The sequence below is a fragment of the Pelodiscus sinensis genome, chromosome 25 (assembly GCF_052426305.1).
Source record: "Pelodiscus sinensis isolate ZL-2025 chromosome 25, ASM5242630v1, whole genome shotgun sequence".
NCBI lineage: Eukaryota > Metazoa > Chordata > Testudines > Trionychidae > Pelodiscus > Pelodiscus sinensis.
The window spans coordinates 10,490,961-10,507,901 of record NC_143076.1 but is presented as its reverse complement, the minus strand read 5'-3'; the positions used below and the strand labels follow the sequence as shown (position 1 = coordinate 10,507,901).

At 45.9% G+C, this 16,941-nt stretch overlaps 1 protein-coding gene and 1 long non-coding RNA gene across 13 annotated transcripts in view; one reads left to right on the top strand and one right to left on the bottom strand.

Moving 5' to 3' along the window:
• The window catches only part of ARHGAP32 (Rho GTPase activating protein 32), a 472,553-nt gene that overhangs the window by 316,855 nt on the left and 138,757 nt on the right, over positions 1 to 16,941 (bottom strand). For 4 of the 12 annotated variants that reach the window (XM_075909238.2, XM_075909239.2, XM_075909241.2 and 1 more), the window contains exon 1: positions 10,711 to 10,848. The exons of 6 other annotated variants lie outside the window; for them this stretch is intronic. In XM_075909238.2, the coding sequence (XP_075765353.2) occupies positions 10,711 to 10,817 (107 nt within the window). In that variant the 5' untranslated portion in view covers positions 10,818 to 10,848. Of the gene's footprint in view, positions 1 to 10,710; positions 10,849 to 16,941 lie in introns of those variants that run through there. 2 more of the 12 variants (XM_075909252.2, XM_075909253.2) reach the window with 1 other exon arrangement.
• On the top strand, positions 9,779 to 16,095 carry LOC149521701 (uncharacterized). The gene is made up of 2 exons (XR_016347854.1): positions 9,779 to 10,182; positions 15,664 to 16,095. It is a non-coding gene; the product is annotated as an uncharacterized LOC149521701 (long non-coding RNA).

Here is a 16,941-nt window from a genome sequence, read left to right as displayed (position 1 = left end):
TATCTCCACAAGTGTGTAGGCTAGAAACTAACTTAATGGTGGGGGGTTTTAATGAAAATTAAATACTGACAATCACCTGTCTATTGGAGTAGGGGATTTAAAGAAAAGATCAACTATTGCAAGACTCACAATAAAGTCAAGAAAATTTCAATACTGTTATTGGTGCAGCAATAGCTTTCAACGTAGTGAAAATTCTGAAGCCCTACATGGTCATTATAGTGTATGTTGACACAGTATATTTAGACCATACAATAAATATAGAATACAGTTTTGAGACAGAATAAAATGCTTAAAAAATATATGTTTATGTCTGTAGGATGAAAACGGTTCATATGCTGGGATGACGTCAGTTTTTGAAAACTCAGCTGTTTCACATTGTTGTGTTTTTACAATACAGGAAGGTGATATGCATTATCCCACGTCACATGTTACTTTTTAAAAGACAAAACCAACAAATGTCCACAACTGAAGAAATGACACCAGAAATCGAGAGTGAGAGTGAGTGTGTATGTTTTGGGCTTTTTTTTTTTTTGTACTTGCTTCAGGGCTGAAATCTCATCTGTTACATTCCAATCCTGAGCAAGGTTTTTAGCACAAATTTATAAATCCTTGGGGGAAGAAGGGAAGCTGAAAAACCACTGACAATTCAGCAGCATTGTGAGTAGGAAAATTACTATACAATAAATAACGAAAAGAAGAAAACACATGTTGCCCAAGTCCATTAGTATGTCACATTCAGTTTACAAAAACAAGCTGCACCCAGAGATTCAGATCAAGTGGACAGTCACGAAAACAGCTGGCCTCATCACAGAGTAGTATATTCCAATGGGGTTAGATACTGCACTAAAATCACTTGCTAAGAGAAACTAAATTACAAATGTGATGTGTAGAGGGTGCAAGGAAAGTGTTCAATAACCATAAAAGCCATCATCTTATCTCAATAAAAGCACATGAATATTTGAGATCACCCAGGTAAAACTACCCCATCTTGAACGGTCTTAACTGAATAACAAAATCTGATGTTAGACAATCAGCATGCTGCTTGAAAGAGGGCTTTCATTACAACAAATGTCGTGTTCAAAGGTTTAACTTCTTTCTTTCAGTTTGATTAGCCATAGACAGGAGCGGCCTGAGGCAGGCTGCAGCAGCTGGCGCCCTAGGCGCAAAGCGTGATCAGCGTCCCAGCCTGCTCAGCCGTCAATAGCCGTGATGTAATCACAGGGTGCCCCGGCGCCTCATGACGTCATCATTGGGCGCCCAAGGCCGGCGGCGCCCTAAGTAACTGCCTAGTCTGCCTAGGCTCACGGGCCGCCCCTGGCCATAGATTTTAAATCGCCATGCAGTATTAAACTGAACCTACAGTAACTGTAAGCACATGTCATCCAACAAGCAGTAATGCAGTCATCTTCCGTATGCTTCACAGGTTTCCCAAAATTCTTCAGGACAGGAGTGCCTTATCAACTGAGCAGGATTCTGCAATCCTCCCTCATGGTAGTTCTAAGTGGAAGCCATGATAATGCAACACAGATCATACAACTACATGTTATTCAGGGCCCAAATGGCTGAATGGAGATCATATTCTGCTCATTGTTCTGCTACCAACCAGGACAACCACAACCATCTACTTAGTGCCTTCTGCCTACAGCCCTCAGAAAGGACATGTATTACAGATCAGATATAGGGAAAATATCTGTTTAACAGGAAAATTTGAGGGCTGGTCTACACAACGGGGCAAAGTCGACCTAATTTACGCAACTCTGGCTACATGAATAATGTTGCTAGAGTCAATGTACTTAAGGTCAACTTACTGTGGTGTCTACACCACACTGGGCCGACAGAAGAATTTCTCCTGTCAACCAATGTTCCCTCTAATTTTTTCCACCCTTGAGTGTAAGGAATTTTTATGCAGCAATGTGGAGGTGTTGTACGACACATCACCTGCATTTTGGTGCACACTGCAACATTCATGTGGTGGAAGTGGGGCCAAGGTGTTCCAAATGTGGGAGGAGACTGGGGTGAAGGAGAGTGGGGCTGGCACTCAGGGCTGGGACAGAGGGTTGGGGTGCAAGAGCTCTGACTCGGGGTGCAGGCTCTGAAGTAGGGCTGGAGATAAGAGGCTTGAAGTGCAGCAGGGGACTCTAGGGTTGGGGAGGAGCTCCGGGCTGGCTTACAGGAGAGGGTATAGGCTCTGAGCGAGGGTATGAGCACTACAGTGCGGCTGGGAAAGAGAATGTTAGGGTGCATGATGGGATCTCAAGGAGAGGCAGGATGTTGGGGCTTGGACTTATCTGAGCAGCTCCCTTGTGTGCTGGGCTGCGAGAAGGGGCTCCCTATCTTTCCCTTCTGCAGCAATGAACCTCTATGTGAGGCTTAATGGGATGCTGCAGAGTTCTCCCTCTCAACTTATGGAGAACTATGTTGTCAACTTAACTTACGCTTCTTGTTATGGAGTACCAAACTCAACTAGAGAGTGATTGGCAGTCAATTTGTCAGGTCTGTAAATCAACCGCCATGTGTTGATCCCCCAGTAAGCATAGACAAACATCGAGTAACACCACGTTACTGCTCCTTCCCAACAAGCAAGGCAAATGATACAGACTGAAAGGGGAAGAGAAGAGAAGAGAAAGCAGTCAACAGCAAGATGACTTCTCAGCCACTTACCTGCATGAATGTCAGGATAGTCAGACCCGCATTCATACCATGGTAAAACCAGTGCTACAGTTCTTAGAAAAAACTGCAGTACTGGATCATAGAATCATAGAGCTAAAAGAGACCTTAGAAGGCCATCAAGTCCAGCCCCCTACCCAACGCAGCACCAATCCCAATTAAATCAATCCAGCCAGGGCTTTGTCAAGTCAAGACTTAAACACCTCTAGGGATGGAGACTCCACTACTTCCCTAGGTAACCCATTCCAGTGGTTCACCACCCTCCTAGTGAAACAGTTTTTCCTACAACCTGGACCTCTCCCACCACAACTTGAGACGATTGTTCCTTGTTCTGTCATTCCTTGTTCTGCCATTCATCACTACTGTGAACAGCCTTTCTCCAGCCTCTTTGGAATCTCCCTTCAGGAAGTTGAAGACTACTATCAAATTCCCCCTCACTCTTCTCTTCTGCAGACTAAATAGACCCAACTTCCTCAGCTTCTCCTCATAGGTCATATGCTCAAGCCCCCTAATCATTTTAGTTGCCCTCCGCTGGACCCTCTCCAATGCATCCACATCCTTCCTATAATTGGGGGCCCAGAACTGGACACAATACTCCAGATGTGGCCTCACCAGAGCCGAGTAAAGAGGAGTAATCACATCTCTGGATCGACTGGCAATGCTCCTCTTAATGCAGCCTAATATGCCATTAGCCTTCTTGGCTACAAGGGCGCACAGTTGACTCATGTCCAGATTCTCATCCACTGTAATCCGCAGGACCTTTTCTACAGAACTGCTACTTAGCCAGTTGGTCCCCAGCCTTTAACTATGCTTGGGATTCTTCTGTCCCAAGTGCAGGACTCTACACTTGTCCTTGTTGAACCTCATCAGATTTCTTGTGGCCCAATCCTCCAATTTGTCTAAGTCACTCTGGACTCTATCCCTGCCCTCCAATGAATCTACCTCTCCCCCTAGCTTAGTGTCATCCACAAACTTGCTGAGGGTGCAATCCATCCCCTCATCCAGGTCATTAATAAAGATGCTGAACAAAACCGGTCCAAGAACCGAACCTTGGGGCACTCTGCTAGAAACTGACCACCATCCTGACATCAAGCCGTTGATCACTAGCCACTGGGCCTGACCTTTCAGCCAGCTTTCTATCCATCTTACCATCCATTTATCCAATCCACATTCCCTTAACTTGCAGGCAAGAATATTGTGGGATACCGTATCAAAAGCCTTGCTAAAGTCAAGGTATATCACATCCACTGACTTCCCCATAGCCACAGAGCCAGTTACCTCATCATAGAAGCTAATCAAGATTGGTCAGGCATGACTTGCCCTTCATGAATCCATGCTGACTATTCCTGATCACCTTCCCCTCTTCCAAGTGCTTCAAAATGGATTCCTTGAGAATCCCCTCCATGGTTTTTCCAGGGATTGAGGTAAGACTGACCGGCCTATAGTTCCCTGGATCATCCTTCTTCCCTTTCTTAAAGATAGGCACTACACATTTGCCTTTTTCCAGTCATCTGGGATCTCTCCTAATCTCCAAAACGTTTCAAAGATAATGGCCAAAGGCTCCTCAATGATATTTGCCAACTCCCTCAGTACCCTAGGATGTATTAAGTCCGGACCTATGGATTTATGGGAATGTACTTCTGATAAGTAATCATACCACAACTACTGGGGTGCCATTATGGATCCCAAAAAAGTGCTGAAACAGCCTCCTAGAGTATTCCAGCAAAACTCAAGGCCTGTTTAAAAGGCACAAGAAGAAATAGTGACCGGGACATTGCGCTCCTTACATTCCGCCTATCCTTCTCGCCTTGCATCTCCTTTCCACTGTCAGTTCTTGAAACTTCCCTGACCACTATATTTGAGGCAGCCTCTTACTCTCTGTAAGCCAATGTTCTCCCATTCTCCATCAAGCAAAACAGCTGGTTGCCAATTTTCTTTGAAATGTTCCCGCCCCCCCCGCAGAAAATTTCTATTTTCTGAATGTGGAAATATCTGCAGGAACTGTCCCCTTGAGATTATTTTGGGAGTTATTTGTTGAAAATTGAAACATTTTAAGTTTTGGGGGCTTGGCAACCAAAAAAAAAAAAAATGAAGTTTTAACCAGTCAGGTGAAAATGGTCAGAAAAATGTTAAGCCTGATTGTCCAGCATTTATTTGTTGTTGCTAAAACCAAAACAAAAACTATTTTCACTGGAATTCTTGTTTTTGTAAAAAAAATTTCATGGAGGAAAAAATAAATGTCCCAACAAGCTCTATTCTATTTTTAAACTCCACCTCTACTAGGAATCTTTTATGTCCAGCTGTCGTTCATAATAGTTGCCACATACACATCCTTATCTCAACTTACTCCTCACATCAGGTTTTGTCTGTTTCAGACTATAAAGTCTTTCAGGAAAATAATATGTTCTGCTATGTGTTCTGGAAAGCGCTGTATGATGCCTACATTATTAATAATAAATAATAAATAACAATAACAATAACAACAGCAACAAAATACAGAAGTTAATGGACGGTAGAGAGCGCTTACTAGGCAACCGCTACAATTTACAATGCAGGAGCAAGAGGGCCACCCTTGACATTTTAACAATACATTTAGAACAGCTGAAGAGAAACAGTGCAATGCTAAAATATAATTAACCTGTGGAACTTACAACTGCAGTCAGTTTTAAAACAAATATTAGGGACATTTGAATAAGAAATAGTGCCTGCTCTTCCTAGCTAGAAAAAGTTCTAAATTAGCAAACTGGTAATTTTTAAAAAAAAATTACTAGTCTTCTATATTCTTTCCATGAAAGTGGAGTTTTTAAGCCACAAAGACAACCATTTGATTGTTGACTCAAAAGGTACATTTGACTGCCAAAAAAATGCTCAAAACTGCACACAAACACGTTGAGAAAGGTATAGGTTATGCATTGCTGATCCATAGCAACAGCATGTTGCCCTCAGAGAATGTCTTACTGCCTCTGTATAAATCCATGGTACGACCACATTTTAAATGCTGCTTACAGATGTGGTGACCTCATCTCAAAAAAGATGTCTTGGCATTGGAAAAGGTTCAGAAAAGGGCAACACAAATTATTAGGAGTTTGGAACGGGTGCCATATGAAGAGAGATTTTTAAAAAATGGGACTTTTCAGCTTATAAAAAAGAACACTAAGGGTGTGCCTAGACTACAAGGTTTTTTTTTGACAACAGTGGACTTTTGTCGACAAAACTATACTACACTGTCGCCGAGTTCTGTCGACAATGTCAACAGAACTCAGCAGTTTTGTCGATGACTGTAAACCTCATTCTATGAGGAATAACACCTTTTGTCAACAGAGTTCTGTCAACAGAAGACGTTATTGCATCTACACTGTCCTTTGCGTCTACACTGTCAGGTCGACAAAGTGGCTTGCTTTGTCGACAGAACTGGATGTAGTCTAGGCGCTCTTTGTCGACAGAAGCTTTGTCAACAGTATCTGTCGACAAAACGTCTGTCGACAAAAGCCTGTAGTCTAGACGTACCCTAAAGGACACCACGTCTCCACCTGTAAACGCATCCTAAGGGGGCATATGATAGAGGTCTATAAAATCATGACAGGTATGGAGAAAGTGAATACAGTGAACCCTCGCTACTTCGCGGTTCGACCATCGCGGATTCACGACTTCGCGGACTTTTTTCATTACATTATGTATATACGTGAATCCGCGATGGTCGAACCGCGAAGTAGCGAGGGTTCACTGTACTGTGAACATAAAATTGATCCTTACCAAAACTTTAAAAAGCCTCGGGGGAAGCCGGCGGGGGGGCATCCCAGGCGCGCCTGGGCTGCTCCCCCGCCGGCTTCCCCCGAGGCTTTGAAAGCCGCGGAGGGGCTCCGGCGGGGGAGCAGCCCAGGCGCGTCTGGGATGCCCCCCCGCCGGCTTCCCCCGAGGCTTTGAAAGCCGCGGAGGGGCTCCGGCGGGGGAGCAGCCCAGGCGCGTCTGGGATGCCCCCCCGCCGGCTTCCCCCGAGGCTTTGAAAGCCGCGGAGGGGCTCCGGCGGGGGCGCAGCCCAGGCGCGCCTGGGATGCCCCCGGCCGGCTTCCCCCGAGGCTTTGAAAGCCGCGGAGGGGCTCCGGCGGGGGCGCAGCCCAGGCGCGCCTGGGATGCCCCCCGGCCGGCTTCCCCGAGGCTTTGAGGATCCTACTTCGCGGATTTTCATCTATCGCGGTCGGGTTTGGAACCTATCTACCGCGATAAACGAGGGTTCACTGTAAGGAAAAGTTATTTACTTTTGCCCATAATTTAAGAGCTAGGGGTCACCAAATGACATTAGTAAGTAGCAGGTTTAAAACAGTCAACCTGTGGAACAACTAGCAGAGGTTTGTTCAAAACAGGGTTCAAAAGAAATAGATAAATTCATGGAGGTTAGGTCCATCGATACTTATCAGCCAGGATGCGTAGGAGTGGTGTCCCTAGTCTCTGTTTGCCAGAGGCTGGAAACTGGTGACAGGAGATCACTTGATGGCGACCTGTTCTGTTCAATCCCTTTGCGGCATCTGGCATTAGCCACTGTCGGAAGGCAGCATACTGGGCTAGATGGACCTGTGGTCTGACCCAGTATGGCCGTTCTTATGTTCTATGTTCTCTTTTTCAGTACAGGCAGTCCCCGACTTACGCGAATCCGACTTATGTCGGATCCGCACTTACGAACGGGGCTTTCTCGCCCCGGAGGTCGAGGTGGCGGATTGCTGCCTGCGAACTCCGGAGTGAGAAAGCCCCGTTCGTAAGCTGCTCCCAGTGCCCCTGGTCTGCTGGAGACCGCCTCCAGCAGACCAGGGGCACCGGGACTGAAGCCGCAGCAGCGGCGGGTTCCTGCGCTTCTGAGGCTTTGCTCTGAAAGCCTCAGAAGCGCATGAACCCGCCGCTGCTGCGGCTTCAGTCCCAGTGCCCCTGGTCTGCTGGAGACGGTCCCCAGCAGACCACAGGCACCGGGAGCGAAGCCGCAGCCGTGGCGGGGTTCCGCGCCTCTGAGACTTTGCCAGAGCAAAGCCTCAGAGGCACGGCACCCCGCTGCCGCTGCGGCTCTGCTCCCCGTGTCCCTGGTCTGCTGGGGGGGGGGGGGCCCAGCTAGTGTGGCCCCCCCCCCCCCCCAGCAATCCAGGCTTTTGTTGTGGACCCTGGGGCAGAGCAGCTGGGGCGCTGCCGATTGGTCCTGCAGCGCCGCTCTGGGCACTACTGGACCAACCCGGCAGCACCCCAGCTGCTCTGCCCGAGGTCCTGATTCAGCCGCTGCTGGTCAGTTTCAGCAGTGGCTGAATCAGGACGCCTGGGGCAGAGCAGCTGGGGTGCTGCTGGGTTGGTCCAGTAGCGCCGAGGAGCGAGGAGCGGTGCTACTGGACCAACCCAGCAGCACCCCAGCTGCTCTGCCCCAGGCGTCCCCAAGTCAGCTGCTGCTGAAACTGACCAGCGCTGACTACAGGAAGCCCGAGGCAGAGTTGCTCTGCCCCGGGCTTCCTGGAATCAGCCGCTGATCAGTTTCAGCAGCAGCTGACTTGGGGACGCCTGGGGTTCTTAAGTTGAATCTGTATGTAAGTCAGAATCTGAATCTGGACGCCAGTTCCGACTTACATACAGATTCTACTTAAGAACAAACCTACAGTCCCTATCTTGTACGTAACCCGGGGACTGCCTGTATTGGTTTTTCTACTGATATATTGGAATACTTTTTCTAAGAAAAGTCCAGAGATCCTAAGAGAGGGAATTCAGCACAATGTGTTTCTTCTCAACATGAACTACTAGAGGACATGATCAGGTCACAAATATAAGCGAGATTAGTGGTCTCAGAGTAATTTTCCTGGACGCAAAGCTACATCACACACAACTTGGCACGTACAGAACATGAAATGCCAAAAATTGGCGTTAATATAAGGAGATGCAAATCAGAAATAAAGCATATTGCTTTGCCGCGAGAGCAAAACTTGGGCAATCATTGCCTATACTATGTCTTGTCATGCTTTGGTAGCTGTCCCACTTTCAACAGCACCAATTTGATACCCAAAAGAAAGAAAATAATCAAAACAATTGCTACTTCTGGACCCAAACCTGTAGTCCTGACTCACACAAGGAAGATGGTTTTTCCCCCAAGCAGGCCAGCATGAATAAGGCCCTGGAGTTTGCACTGTTGAGCTTCACACCAGTGCCAACAATCAGAATTCCTTGACCAACACAAAACAAAATGTCAGTATCAGGAGCACATGATGGGGAGGGAGCAAAAACTTTAAAATATTCCCACAATCCTTTTAACTGGAATCCTGACAGACTCAGTGCAGATTTTTATCTGTACACTGAAAAGCAGGATGCGGAGGAGCGAATCATGCTAATTCCATCATGTTTTCGATTATTTGCAAAGGATATATCCCTCCTGGAATTAAAACAGATTTGTCCTATGGACTGTCATTTCAGAATTATTTAGATGAATGCTGCACATTTTCTATAAGGAAAAACAGATCTCCAGCAAATAACATTCTTGCATCTTCAGCAATGGAAACAGTATATAGTAACATAACACTGTTATCTGATTGCAAACAATTGCAGCCTCAGTACACAGAGCTAGGCACCCAACATTTCCTAAGAAGAAAATCCCATGACATTGCTATTTACAAAAGTCCTCTGCATTGGTGTGGGAATTTTGAAATGTGTATTTATAATTGCATGGCTAATAGAAATTAGGAAGTGTGTGGGTTCTAGTATTTTTCATCTCAGACATTTGTGTTTAGGCTTTTGCCAGGCTTTTCTTATTACACGAATAAAGAAGCCTATTAATGAGGCCCAATGTTATACAACTTTGAATTTTTTCGTGGTATTTCAGTTCCTCAGTGGTTCAAATGCTGTATGGAGACCACATTAACAGTTCCCTCAAGGAAGGAAGGAAAGAAAAAAACAGCAGCTTATGAGAAAACAAATTCAAAGGAATCCAGATTTATTTGGGTTCCTTTCAAACACTACTAGAAATTATCCACTGCACCCGAGGCTGTGTAAACCCAAGTGGGTGGAGTCAGCATAAAATAGCTAAACTTAATTTATACGTATCATGCACTGAAATAGGAGAATCTAAGTCTTCTGCGTCCTACAGCTACGTCCATAAATAACTTTTGGTTTTGCAAAACAGCCTCAATCTGCAAGCCAGGTAGGAGGGTGCCAGCCGTGCCAGAGAAGGCAAGTTTTAAATTAAACTGTTTCTCCACTCCTTTCTCCGCAAGGAAATATTTATGTGCTCTCAGTCCAGAAGTAGAAAAGCTCAATTGGATTGGAAGAGCAATAGAGGCTTATTTCCTATCAGCCACTGGATAAATGCAAGCCAAGGGTGAAGGAGAAGATCCATCCTGAAGATAATCAACACTGCCTCATTCTACAAGAATTTTAACTACATGATAACCTGGACTTTCACAGCTAGTTTCTAAAACCATACGGTGGCAATAGCAGTTAGCCACGAAAAAAAACATTAGAAGTACACTGAGAACACCAACTACTGTTCTCGTAATACAACTGGTAAGGATTATGTATTTTTTCCTATTTAAATTAGTATCACACAAAACATTTTATTTTTAGATTAAATAAATGCAAGTTTCAATTACACTAATTCCTACAATTTATACCTATTTTACTGGAAAATGCTTCAGAAGAGACGGTCATATAAAGGGTGAGGGATGAAAAAATACCAAATTATTATAGCCAACTACTTTTTATATCTACTATAATCTATAATAAAATCTGACTGCAGGAAATAATTTACCCTTCTTCTATGCCAATATTCGAAATCTCGCTGGTCTTATCTTTAGGCTTTGTAAAGGAACTTGCATTATCTTTGTGATAATGACGTGCTTGCTTTTTTTAAAAAACACTGTCGTGCTCTAAATTTTTATTAGACATTGTTGGCTAAGACACAGCGTGAAACAATTATGTTCACTGCAGCAGCTAACGTATCAGCTTAACATTCTTTTTATTAGAGGAGGGTTTTAAAAAAAAGAACGCCTTTCAGGAGCATATCTCCGTGGGTGATTTATTGATAGCACTGACCTTTTGGATTCATCCCGATTGCTGCCAGATCCTAGCATCCCTGCAGTGGAAGCGGCTGTATAGATATTGGTAAAAGCAGCAGTAGGAGCTTCTGTCCCTCCCTCCATGTTTTGCGCGCACGCACACGCACGCTCACACACACACACAGACACACAGACAGAGTCTGCAGGAGCAGCTGGCTAGAAGCAGCAAGAGGAGGAGAACGCAGAGGAGTCACAGAGAAAGAGCTAAAAACTGAGGTTCTTTTTCCACCCAGTCCCTCTCCCCTTCTTTAATGATACAGTACATACAGACTGCTTTCCACCTCAGGCAGGCTCAGAAATGTCAGTTGTATGCAAGTGATAGAAATGTAGCCGTGTTAGTCTGGGGTAGTTGAAGCAAAATGCAGGACAAGTTGTATGCAACACCTCCTGAAACATCACAGGAGAAAATCGGAAGTGAGAAGTACCAGGGTTCCCATTCTTCCTTCACCCACTAATACTGATTCATGTTTTCCTCAGGCTGATACAGGCATTTCCAGCTGTAACCCTTTCCAGGCTGAAGCAGGAAGGCTAACAAATCATTTCTATGCCATATAGTACCCCGAGGCAGGGAAGTAAGTTGGACATTCCAAATCCTAAATAATTTTAATAACTCTGTAGGAAATGGTCAACTGGGACTAAAAGTTAGGAAAACTGGATTTTATTCCTAGCACTGCCACAAACTGACTTTTACATAATTTTGTTTTGAGGATATTTACATGCTTCCCAGGGATGACTCAGAGACCTTAACTCATTGGTAAAGCACTTTGGACATCCTAAAACATAAGGAACTGTAGAAAAGCAAAGTTTTGTTATTTAACACTGAACCTTTAGTTTAATCTGCAAATCCACTCAAAAAAAGTGAGAACAGACCATTATCTACAGGAAAGTGATGTTTTAATAGGTGAATTAAATACCCATGAGAGGCAGCATAGTCTAGTCCAGTGTTTCTCAACATTTTTTTTATGAAGTACCCCCTTTAAAAAAAAATTATAAGTACCCCCAGTACCTACAGTTTTCAGACGCACAAACTTTTTTTCTACCATTACAACACATTTATTTAAACAACTTAATCGTAGCCAGGCGGGCGATGTTTTGGTGCAAAAAGTATAAAAATAAAGTGCTATAAAACTTAAAACAAAAAATCAGTTTTCTCCAAATTTTAGTTGAGTTGACATCCCCCCCATACTTCTCTCTAGTACCCCTAAGGGTACTCGTACCACTGGTTGAGAAACACTGGTCTAGTCTACTATATATTTGAAAGAGTTTGTGCATCTGTCTGCCTGTCCATATGTCTGAGTCTGCTTGTTCCAGAACTCCTAAACAATAAGAGCTAGGACCACCCAATTTGGTATGCAGCTTCCTCTTATCATAACTTAAAGCAAGGTCACGGTTTGATTATTCCAGGACAATGGGAAAAGCACATGGAATGCTATTGTTTCGAATCGAATGGAAAGGGAAGGCTGTGATAGCAGGGACAGTTCTACTCCCGAATGACCACAGGGGACACAGTAAGCGCCCCAGCCTCAGGGAGCAGCCAACATTCACTCCCACCCCTTGCCCTGAGTTACCCACTCCCACACCTTCCAATCTCCTGTAACCTCAACCCCTGCCCTTAGCCTCTCCTCACCTCCAACTCTGTCTCCTCCACCCCCATCCCTGGCCCCCTGCCCTGAGCCGCCCTATATCCCGAAGCCCCTGCCTTGAGTCCTGCACCTCCCACAGCCTCAGGCCCCTGCTCTGAAGGACCTGAGCAATGCCAGGTAAATCTTCTAGTTAGTATTTATAGAACTGATTGAACAGGTGTACAGTACAAACTTATATCACTATAGGTATGTCATTCAGGGTAGATTGCGCTATGTCGACAGAGAGCCACTCCCGTCAACATAGATACCGCCTCTCGTGGAGCTGAAAACTACACCAAGCTCTTCCATTCTGTGTTCTTTAGGGAAGGAAATGGGTCTTATATCTGAATACGATGGTTTAAAAATGCTTATTACTAACCATAGATTTCACCACAGAGAAAAGTCCCACTGAAACCATTTCAACAGCACTATACTAGGATTAACAAGATTGACACTGATGTTTGCAAAGTGCAGTATAAATGAACGACAATATATTTCTTTAACAATCCTAATAACTAAGCATGCTCTTCCTAAACATTAGCTCAACAGGTTGCAGGAGGAAGGGAGGTTAGTGGATTGGCAAGTTTTGGCAGAGGTGAATAGCTGCAGGGAAAAACAATGGAACAGGTTAGACTGGTTCAGTGCCTAGACAGCCTGATTATTGTTCTTAGGGCCCTTTCTTCCAGAATCTGACCAATAGGAATGTATCTTTGCTCACCAAAGCAAGTATGCACAAGAGGGATAGGCTAATCCAGACTCCAGTGATGAAAGAAAAGAACACCTAGGAGAGGGGAAAAGTAGAGAGGAGATGTAAATGGGGGGGGGGGGGGGAAGAGTCCTACAATAGGGGGCTACAGGCTTTATTGCGTCACTAAATATACCAGGGGCTCCTTGCATTCCTCCATTCCCCCATATGCTCTCTATGTGCTTCCTCCCATCCCTTTCTATTTCAGGATCTCTCTACAAACATGCCCCCTAATACCCTCCAGTTAGGGATGCTGTGCTCCCCACCTTCCTTCACCATTGTTATTAATCTTCATTCTGTTTTGTAGAGAAGTCATTCAGGATGTCAACAAGTTAAAGGCAAATGGGAGGCTAAGCAGAGATATTAGTTACACAGGAAAATATTACTTGATGCCATCAGCCAATTCTTCCATCTACAGACAACTAGGGAGGAGCGTGAAGGGAGTTTCCTGTGGCCTCACTTGCCCCCTTCTGGTATTCCAATTTTCCCCAAATCAATAGGATTTTTCCAACTGAGCCCTAGAACATTTCCTGAAATGTTGGAATTACAGACTGTAGTGTTTAGATATTAAAGTTACTGAATTAGAGAGAAATGCCTTGACTTGCTCAGCTGAAGATGAAGGACAAGTGCTTTCATAGACTGTATGGATGCAAGAAGGTGGTGATGAGTGATCTGTTTTCGGGGGTCGCCAGGGGAGGCAGATTTCAACCTTTTGAAAATGGATGATTTTAGAAATGATTAAATATTCAAGTGCGTTTTAGAACGATGGAATTTGTGTGAACGGTTGCTTAGCTACCTCTGAGGCGAGGAGTGTATATTCAGGACCTATTTATCAGTATTCACCAAGCTAAGATCCTTGGGCAAGCTGCAGTTACTGTCATGCCCAGGTCACTACTGCAGAAAGAGGGGCCCAGTGCAGAGCAAGCCCACATGGCACTCATTGCACAGCAGCAGCTCCTGTTCCACAAGGCTGGGTCCATCTCTCCTTTCTGGCAGCTGCAATCTACTGAGCAAGGTGACAGTGCCACTCCACTTGGCCCAGCCACCGCAACATGGTGGGAGCCAGACAAGCCAACTTAACGCTGTGGTGCTGTGACCCCCCACATCTGCCCCCAGCATCACTCATGCGTATTTGGCCCAGTCATCCCCCAGGGAGGCGCATCAGGGCCAAACCCAAGTGGCACTGGAATCCTGTGTGCTGAGCTGCAACGCCCAGATTGGGGAATCAGACCCAGCACCACTGCAGGATGAGTGTGGGATGGGGGTCACTTTCCAACCTCCCTTCTCCTGGGGCCTCCCCATCACCCTGGGCCAGGATCAGAATTCCAGTGTCAGGATGAAGGGTGCTCCTGGGAGTGGCCAGTGCCCCTTCACTGGGGCAAGGAGAAGGACTCTGGCCTATGATTTTTACAATACCCCCCCCCCCCCCAAAATCTGGATCCTCTGTGAATCACAAAAGAGCGGGGCAAAATGCAGCACTAAAAACGTCTGGAAAGCACTGCTCTAGATCACAGTCCTATGATTAGAGCACACTGAGAATGAGGTTAGAATATCTGTTGAGATTCAGCAAACTAGTATGCTGCAAGCTAGAGAATACTCTTCTGTACCTCCAAAGTAGTTATCAAACTGGTGTTTTGTAGAAAGTTACTGAGAACTCACAAGAGTGAAACTAAACCAGGGGTGGGCAATAATTTTTGCCCGGGACCACTTCAAAATTTGTTGAAGTAGCCCTGTCCACCCTGGAAGGGGAGGGGCCTAAACAGGAAGAGGTGGGCCACCCCACCCCCAGACCGTGATTGCAGGCTTGGCACGTTCCCTCACCCCCAGGCCAAACAGGGCCTGAGCGTGGGAGAACACAGGAAGCCTCCTCCCACCCTGCGAGAAGCATGTGGCACTCTGAAGTGCCGCAGGCTCCTCCCAGGGCCGGGGCAAGGTGAAGGAAGCTTCATGCAGCTCCCCCGCCCCCAGACCCTGATTGGAGTGCACGAAGCCTCCTCTGCTCCTCCCCCCTCCCCTCGCGAGCAGCGCACAGCACTTCAAAGCACCACCTGCTCCTGGCAGGGCGGGAGGGGCTTCGGGCGCTCCCCCACCCCCAGGCTCTGATTGGCCTGGGGACAGGGGAGCAGCAGGACCTCCATGGGCCAGATCCACCCATGTGGCAGGCTGGATACAGCCCACAGAGACCCTTTTGCCCACCCCTGAACTAAACCTATTTTGTAAAAGCAGCTACAGTTTCCAGCTCAAAGCTGATGAAATAACTAGCACCCAGCAAAAAAAACCTCATGTACTTTTTATTACATAAGTTACAGCAAAAGCTAACAGATATTCAAACACCTTTGTCCACACTACACTGTTATTACTAGAACTACTCTCTGTTGCTACCACAAGTTATGGTCTCCTGAATTTCGTGCTGCCAGTGCAGACTAGAAATCAGTGACTGCTACCATTTTAGGAACCATATTGTGAACACCTGCTGTACACAGGGTTAGAGGTCATTGCTTTAAACTGACAGCCAAAGCCAATCAATATAAGCATTTTCATCAATATACTTTTAAATCTACAGGTCCAGATAATCTGAATTCAAGAGCTTTAGAAGAGCTGGCCAAGGAGCACTTTTGGCCATTCACGTTAATTTTCAACAACAATGGGAATATTGGAGACGTTCCAGAAGAAGCGGGGCTGTGGGGCTGTTTGTGTGGCCGGAGGGCTGGGGGTGGGAGTAGAGCATGTCACGTATGTGCAGCGTCACTGACTTGCTCGATCACGTGGCTGAGTCAAAATGGGGGTGGCTCGGTCAACCTTCGATGGATAATTATTGTTATTGCTGCACCTCCACAGAGAGGCTACAACATGCTCGTATCCAAGAGCGGTGAGAGTGTGACGCACACAGGACAAGTTTATGAAGAAAATGATTACAGGAAAGTTTGATTTGTTGCATGACAGAAGGAGGTGAATGAGAACTTTGCCACTGAATAAAGTTGAAAATTGAATGATATCGTGTGATGGTGGTGGAGGAGCTCTTGGACACCCTAAAGTGAACATAAATTTGGACAAAGATACAAAAACTGGAACCCGTGATTTCTGTGAATTTCAGTATAAACAACAACATCAACACTGAAAAATCATCCCTTCGTGCCTTGCAGAATTCTATCAGGATTTCAGTATTAAAATATTAACACACACAGTGTAAAAGCTCAACAACAAAAACCCAACCAAACACAAAAACAAAACTGTGAGCCCGGAGGGGAGGAGGGGGGTGGTACTTTATGGCTGCTCCCACCCCTAGCATAATCCAATTGGCTGCTTTCTGGCCAATGGGAGCGTCCTGTTTCAGACCGTGAAGCACCACCTCCCTCCCCTCAGGCTCTTATTCACAGAGAATATGGCACTGCAGCCTGTGCAGGGGCAGGTCAGGCTGCTGCCTGAGAAACAAGCTGGGCTGCTGGCTGGGATTCTCAGTGGTAAGTCTCCAGCCAGATCCTGCCTCTGGCACCCCAGCCCTTCCCTAGCCTCCAGCCTTCTGCCCCCCTATCCCACATAACCCAAACCCTCTGCACCCCTGCCTCACCTCCTGAGCTCATAGCCTCTGCCAGACCCTGCACCCCAATGTCCTGCCCCAAATCACATTTGCCTCCTGCCCTAAGTCACAATCCAAACCCCTGCACCCCAATTCTGAGCCTCAGGTCACAACAACCTCCTTCACCCAAACTCAGTGGCCCCCAACTTAAAAAAAGCTTTCCCACCCCTGAAATAAATAAAGACATTGTTGAAAGTTGGTGTTGGACATAGTATTTTACTTTATTTAAAAATGAAGCTTGGCCAACCAGCCCCCAATTGGGGC